Below are 7,676 nucleotides of genomic sequence, written 5' to 3'. Positions count from 1 at the left end.
CCGCAGAGGAAGCCTGCTATCCAGTCAGGCGCAGAGTTCAAGAGCCTAGGGGCGTGGCCAGGGCCCCGGCCACTGGCCAGTGAGGTCGGAGAGAGGCAGCCTAAGTCCCTCCCCCTCGGCCTGTACTGCCTGTACAGGGGCCTTGTGATTGGTGGCTACGGCAGCGGCATAAAGAGGCTCCTCCCACAGCCCCTACGGAGGGTAAGGCACTCCCTCCCCCACTCCCCTCCTACTCCCTCATCTCTCCGTTCTTTTCGTGAGGAAAAGAAAAGAGCGCCCATCAGATTGGGTTCACTCATGGCTGCCCCACCCCACATCTTCTCCCCTCCTCTGCCTGCTCCCCTCCGTCTCTGCTCGTTGCTTGCCAGGTATCGTGTCTGTGTGTATGTGTGTGTGTGAGTGTGTGTGTGTGTGTTTATGTGTGTCTGTGCGACCTGCAGGTTTCCGGTTCATTGCCCCCCCATGCTGCCTTGCTCAGTGGTTCTGTGGCTGCTGGCTGTGTCGTTTGATGGTTAGTGGTTTGATGCTGTTGGTTGGTCAGGGAGTGTACAGTGTTGTTCTGGCTGTTGCTGACTGGCGTGTGTGTGTGTGCGTGTGTGTGTGGTCAATTTGGTTTAATTTCTTCTTTCCCTTATTTCTTTTTCTTAGGACTCCTACACGATGCCACTCACCTCCATCCAGTGCTGGCATGTCCATTGTGAAGAATGCTGGCTCAGGACTCTGGTACGCACACACACACACACACCCACACACACACACACACACTCTCCTGCAGGGCAGCTTCTCGTGACGTGCAGTTATTGCAGCCTCATTTCCTAGTCAGTGAGTTTCTCTCTGTGTCCGTGCCCCATAGGGAGGAACTAAAATGGAATATTCCCCAAATGACCTGTTCTCTCACTGCACACACACACACACACACACACACACACACACACACACACACACACACACACACACACACACACAATCCAGCCAATACAAACACTTCCAGTTCTCAGTGGGGGAAAGCTTAGATGGAATGGTCCCCAAAAGGCTTGTTAAAATGTTGGAATAAAGTGGTCAACGCAAACCTCTGATGAGTTCTACATAGTGCTTCGGGTCTACACACACACACACACACACACACACACACACACACACACACACACACACACACACCAACCACAGTGGTCTTGTTGGTTATTAGTTAGCCTAATGTATTCAGTAGTGTGTAATTAGCTGGTGCTAATGTGGTAAATGGAGCGCAGAGAAAACCAGAGTTCCTGTTGGAGGAGGATAAACACACTCGCTTTCTCTCATTTCGTGGCCGTTTCTTCCTCTTTTCTCTCAACAGTTTTCTCGTCTCACCTCATTGTATTTTTCCTAATTTTCCAGTTCACCTTCTCCTTTTCTCCCTCAAGCCTCGTCCTGCTCACCTGTTCCCCACCGTTAGCTCCATTTGATGTCAGACTTTCAATTTACGTCACACTCTTAACGTAATTCAAGGACCAGACACAAAGACAAGGGTGGAAATTTGTGGATTGAACGATTGTTTGCGGTTATTGAGCATCATTCATGACATTCGTGCTCCCAAGGGGACGAACTCAGACCCTGAAAATCTTTTCATGAAACACCGTCAGTAGCTCAGAATTTCTGTTCATGACAGGGAACCCCAGAAAACTTAACGAGGGAATTCCCATCAGCCTCTGTGACACAGCTAATGTAGCGTGACAGAGTGCCAACTGTAAGCCTGTGAACATGAAGAGATCTTCCCCCACTACAGGTAAAGATCTAAGAACATCAAAGCTGTCTCCCAACTTTCATGCAGCCTTAATCTCCACCTGTGTCACTGTAGGTTTCTGACCTCGGCTCGATGTGGTTTTGAAATGGTTTGTGCCGGTGTAATACCAAACAGTGTGATACTAAAATGACCCAGTGATTTGATTGATATTTGATAGTATAATGCATAAAAACATCCCTCATTCTGGCATTTTATTAACAATCTTTCCAGCAAATTACGGTTATCATTTGGATTGTGGCTTAATTTGACACAAAATAGGATCTGATGTCCAATTTCAGATCAGTACTGATTCATGAAGAACTTCATTTGGCGACAAATAAATCAGCAGCACGTTTTCTACATTTATTGTAGGGTGTTTTTTTGTTTTTTTTTAATTTTTCTTTTACTCAGTTTTTAAGAGAAACGGTGAGAAAAGCTTCTTGAATGAGACCCATTGTTTCCATCTTTTAGTTACCTGTATACGGTGTGTGTGTGTGTGTGTGTGTGTGTGTGTGTGTGTGTGTGTGTGTGTGTGTGTGTGTGTGTGTGCTGCCGTCACTAGTCTAATATACAGGGCATAAAACTCTTAGCCTGGAGACAGCTATAAAAATGGGAGAGCCAACCTGATCAAAGTAAATGCCTGGGAATCTAGTTAACGTCAGCCCAGCCCCTTACCGCTTTAATGAGCAAGGCAGCTGGAGCGCAGCGTGACGGGCGCACGCACACACACGCGCGCACACACACACACACACACAGCCCACACCAAACAGGGGTACAGAAACTTCGACAGGCGTGCAAACAAACAAGAGGAGGTCTCCCTCACACGGTGTAGGAGTGAAAAACACTGTTACTCCTCTTGTATATTTTAGTGTCCTGGGAGCGTGACAGGTGTTTCTCTGTCAGGGAATTCTCCGGACACGTCAGAGAAGATCATGTTTTATAAATAAGTCTCTTCACGTGAATCTATCAGTCGTTGTTTCACACATTCACGTGGCTTTCAGGCCAGACATCTCATCTGTTAATAATGACGTACACATGTTAATTATAAGACACCAGGAAACATTAAGTGGCTCGACTGTAGAAAATGATATTTACATGAGGAAACCCTGACTCAAAACATCAGCCTGAAACGACTTTATAATTTAATAAGAGCACTGATACAGTTCATTCACAAGTGCAAGGGCTGTGACTGGTTATTTTCTTGATCGATCAATAATTTATTTTGTCTGTAAAAGATGAACCAGGAATTTTTTTGTTTTGTTTTTTAAAAAACAACTAAAATAAGTATTTGATTTGACAAAAGTTAATGCAGAACATGGTGTGGCCGGTTGGGACAGGAGGTAGATGAGTTTCTCCCCTTGCAGCTCGCCATCGACATCCGACAGGAGCCAATCAGCTGCCAGATTCAGGGTTGTCCACCAATCACCTCCTCGTCCTGCCACACACCTGTTTGCACACACGCACTCTTTCACACGTCATGCCAACTTCCAGGCCACAGCAAAAAAAATATACACACTAACAGAAAACAGGAAACATTTTTTAACATACTGTACTATAAGGCTGGGTATTGATCCTCATCCCTTCTGGTGCCATGTGTGCATAGCATCACCATAGCAACACCTGTGATGAAGATATAGACGCTAGTATGACAAGAATCTCAACCAGGAACCTGTATGCGTCCATTTTAAACCATGTGTAGGATCCCAGACTTAACAACCTCCACCCTTCCTCCTCTCTCCTCCCTTCCCTTTCTTCACCTCCACTCTCTTCCTCTTCCTCCTCCTTCATTCTCTCCTGTAGACAATAAGAGACTGTTTTGAGTACTCTGGAGCCACAAATCCTCTTAGCAGGAGCGTGTGAGATCTGCCAGACTCTCGCACCACCTCAATCTCATCCCGAGTGTGTGTGTGTCTGTGAGTGTGTGTGTGTGTGTGTGTGTGTTCACCCTTCAGACCACCTTCGCCCGTGCACCCAACTCCAAAGAGTTTATTCAGTGGCTTGCAGGAAGAAGCAGCCTATAAATCTTTGGGGTCAGAGGAGCCTGAACATTGGTAGTGACCACAGAGGGTTGGGAAGGTGCCGGCGCTCCAGTTATGCGACCTCTGCGTTCTGTTGTACCTGTGTTAGATATCACACATACAGCATGTCCTTCCCTAAAGACTCCATTACTCAACTCGCAGCCTTGACATTTTGCACACCTTTTACACAGATACCAGTTGACTGAGCAAAGGCCTCACATACCACACAGATGGTCGTCTGGTGGTAATATTTGTGGGCTAAATATATAGCGCATGCCACTTTTCGGGAGGGTATAATAAAGAACAATGTGAAATTATGAGTGTGGGAAGCAAAGAGTCGTAGCGATTAGCACCGATTCTGCCATGACTTAAAAGATCCAGTTGCTGCTTCCTCTGCTAGTTAGCTCCAGATGTGCCACTATACTCGAGTCATTTACATAATCTGATTTGACATTTATATGTATTCATACATCTGCAACCAATGCAGAACCAGAACAATGAAAGCTGTCGGCAGGAATGCGCCTGCAGCCAGCGCAAGAGCCGAAGCAGTGGGAAAAGAGTCGGGAGAGGTGGAGGACAGCGGCGGAGACCACCCAGTCAGAGTGTTGTTACACCGTCAGCCCTGTGTTGCATATTATCACCTGCTGCTTTACTGCAGATGGCACACACTCAAAGCGGCGCAGAGGGGGGAGAGGGTGAGGGCAGAGAGGGGGAGACTGAGAAGGTGGTACTGTGCTGCGAACAGGCAGGTTTAGACTTGCATCGAGGGAGGAGGTGGTCGTAGTGTCGCTCACCGTCAGGCACTGAAGACGCATCGTGTTGTTAACGTGCAGCCTTTTTATTGCAGAGGGGAGGGAATGACTTGTATCACCACCAACACACACCGAACCTGCAGGTCGACCACTAACTATGACTTTCATTTTTTCCGTTGATCTATTTTTCTAGTTAAGTGTGTTGTTTATTAAAAAACATCCATCACAAGTTTGAAGAACTCTGACGATAACATCTTCAAATCGCTTGTTTTGTTCAGATAATATTGTTCATAATAATAATAATAATAATAATAAAAAATAATAAGTCTTACTGTCGTAGAAGCTGGTCCTATCATGATATCAGTACAGCAGCACCACGGACAGGTGGTGTTGCTTTCCGCTTCACTGTGGAGGAGTTGGTTCCAAAAAGCAACAACTTGGAGAGTTTTTCGACTTGGTTTAACAACATTTTCTTGTTTTTTATCAGACGCAATAACATCACACAACAAAGGACACACATTCGGTCCAATGCAGAACGAGTGGCGCCCAAAAGTCTTTTACCAGCAGAAAGTGGTCTCCGACCTCTGGACCGCACAGTACACTGCCTGCAAGATGTGTTGTGATTTATTAGTTATATTGTACGTTTCGTTTGGTTTGGTGATAAATCAGAGAAAGCACAAAAAATAAAATAAAACTTTCTCAAGTTTCGCCAGTTGGGAAAAATGGAGACAAATGTCTCGGTCGTTCACAATGCGGAGATGTGTTACCACACAAGCACAAGTTTGTTTGTTCACCACCAGCTGGACATATTTTACTAAATGTGGTCTGAGTTGAAGCTGGTTTGGAGTTTGATATTGAAGAGCTGGATCCAGCTGAGTTCAGTACAGCAGGTCTGTTTGCATCAGTGAGTCTGGTCAGTGTTATTGTGAAGGAGAGCGCAGAGCCACAGCTCCTCTGTGCAATTATACTGGAATAATGTAACTGTAGACGGATGATACATCATCATTAAAGAAAAGTTATTGCAAGAAAACTCGCAGTGTCGTGATGTCACCGAATTCTTCTCCACAACTCGGAGAGAAAAAGCAGCAAATCCTTAAATTTACACAATAAGAAAATATCAAATATGTTGTTGATGCATTTTCTGTTCTTTGACTCATTATTTCAGCAGTGTAACCCTGAGTCTTGTGTGTGGTGTAGATATCACCATATAATGACCTGAAGTCGTTCTCTGAACATCCGAGCTGACTGTTGTTTCTCTGTCCGTCACAGGGGAACAAGAAGCTGTGTCCACAGTGCAACACCATCACCTCACCCGGAGACCTGAGGCGTGTCTACTTGTAAAGAGCACACACACACACACACCCCAACCGCCTCTTCGTCCTTCCAATCCATTCCTCCCTCCATCTTGGATTTCATCGACCCTCCCCATCGATCACCGTTCGTTTCCTCTCTCTCTCTCCCTCTCTCTCTCGTGGCCTGGATCAGAGCTCAGAAAGCCTCCAGGAGCGTCCAGAGACGAGGCGGCCGTCTCTGGGACTCTGCTGAAACTTTGAGGAAACTGGTTTGACTGAACGACTGAGCAGCGCTCACCGACTCTCTGGCTGCCTGGCCACCCATGGAAAAAAAAATGAAAATACAGAGACCTGCAATCTCAGCGGCCAATGGGCTCGTTTCCTCTGCCTCACTGACATGACGCCGGGTATCGCCCACTGATGGACTTTTAAGTCAGTGGAGGCGCGCAGCTCGGCCCTACTGAGACATGGTGGCTTCACGCCGCTGCAGCTGGACCTGAAAGGAACTTAATACAGAATATAAAGACTTCTTTTTTTTCTTTCCTCTCGCTCTTCTTCGACATCTCAGCGGTGCTGGACAATGGACTCTACCCTGAAGACTGGACAGAAAGCTTCTTTTTGTTTCCTCTTCTCTAATTCCAGAGAGAAACTCTTACCTTCACGCCCCTGTTGCTTAAGAGAATTAAAAAAGGGCCACTAAAAACTGAGCTTTCAACCAAACTGAGAATAACCTCACAACCTTGAAAAGGAGTTAGACACTCTCTCCTCTTCCACCTCTTCTCCTTCTTCTTCTTCTTCCTCTTCTCCAAGCGGGCCCTTCCCTCCCCTCTTCCCTCTTTTGTGGTGTTCTAGTGAAGTAAACCAAAATTTCTCCCCCCCTCCAAGATGCAGTGCAAGCACATGTAAAATAGTTCTATGTATGTTTACAATGTTGGATGTAAATGACATAGAGTTCACTCACATACACACACACGCACACACACACACACACACACAGATGCAAACACAGGCACATGTTACCATCAGACACACACAGAATATATAATATCAAAGTCCTGTTTTTAGTTGGAAGGGTTTGGGAATGATGTTTGGGGGGGTTAAAAAAAAAATGGCTGAAATTTAAAAAAAGAGAAAAAAAAGAAAAAAAAAAGCCTTCTGTATTTTTAAGAAAAAAAAAGATAATTTGAAGAGCCGTTAAAGTTTTATTTCACTGTACAGGAATAAAAAATTTAAGTAATAATAAACTACTCGAGATTAGATGGTCAGGATGTAGGTGGTGTAATTGTTCTGCAGAGGACCGGAGAGATTCCTGCTGCCCAAGGTTTTTCTGCAAACAAGCAGAAAGATGGAACTGCTCCTTAGTTGCAACAATGTCCAGCTGAGCCTCTTTATTTTATTATTCTTTTTTTTCTTTAAACCTCCATTTCTGCTTCCTCTCGGTTGGAGTAACAACATGCTCAGATCATAGTCTAGACACGTTCAGTTTTACCCGTTCACGTCTCAAGAGGAAGCTTTTTCCATCGTTCTCATACTGCTGCGCTGCAACAACAACAACAACAACAACAACAACAACAGAGGTCCCAAAATGGCAACCCTTAAGGGCAGGTTCTTTCTAAGTTATAACAGATGAGGGGGGAAAGAAGGATGGTCAAGGCTAAACTGGCAACCTCAACAACAACATTTCCTCCCCTCCCCTCCCCTCCCCTCTCCACGGCAGCAGCAGCCAAGGTGGTGGTGTGCTTTGTGTTTGTAAAACTATGTATTCTGTGACGTCTGTATTGTTGTAAGAAATGCTGAAAAAAAAAAAATAAAACTTCTCAAATATCTCGAGTGGTCCCGTTGACACAACCCACCC

General features: G+C 45.4%; 1 protein-coding gene across 8 annotated transcripts in view; it reads left to right on the top strand.

Annotated features, from left to right (window-relative positions):
• rnf220a (ring finger protein 220a) overlaps positions 1-7,647 on the top strand; it is a 174,518-nt gene extending 166,871 nt beyond the window's left edge. For 4 of the 8 annotated variants that reach the window (XM_023426260.2, XM_023426258.2, XM_023426259.2 and 1 more), the window contains exons 13-15: positions 7-201; positions 649-723; positions 5,799-7,647. In XM_023426260.2, the coding sequence (XP_023282028.1) occupies positions 7-201; positions 649-723; positions 5,799-5,870 (342 nt within the window). In that variant the 3' untranslated portion in view covers positions 5,871-7,647. The remainder of the gene's footprint in view (positions 1-6; positions 202-648; positions 724-5,798) is intronic. The other 4 variants (XM_023426263.2, XM_023426261.2, XM_023426262.2 and 1 more) reach the window with 1 other exon arrangement.
• The last annotated feature ends 29 nt before the right edge of the window (positions 7,648-7,676 follow it).

This window comes from Seriola lalandi, unplaced genomic scaffold (assembly GCF_002814215.2).
Source record: "Seriola lalandi dorsalis isolate HSWRI2012SDOR001 ecotype SW California unplaced genomic scaffold, Sedor1 jcf7180002054824, whole genome shotgun sequence".
NCBI classification, from domain to species: Eukaryota; Metazoa; Chordata; class Actinopteri; order Carangiformes; family Carangidae; genus Seriola; species Seriola lalandi.
The sequence above is the reverse complement of the archived record's forward strand: the minus strand, read 5'-3'. Positions and strand labels throughout refer to the sequence as shown.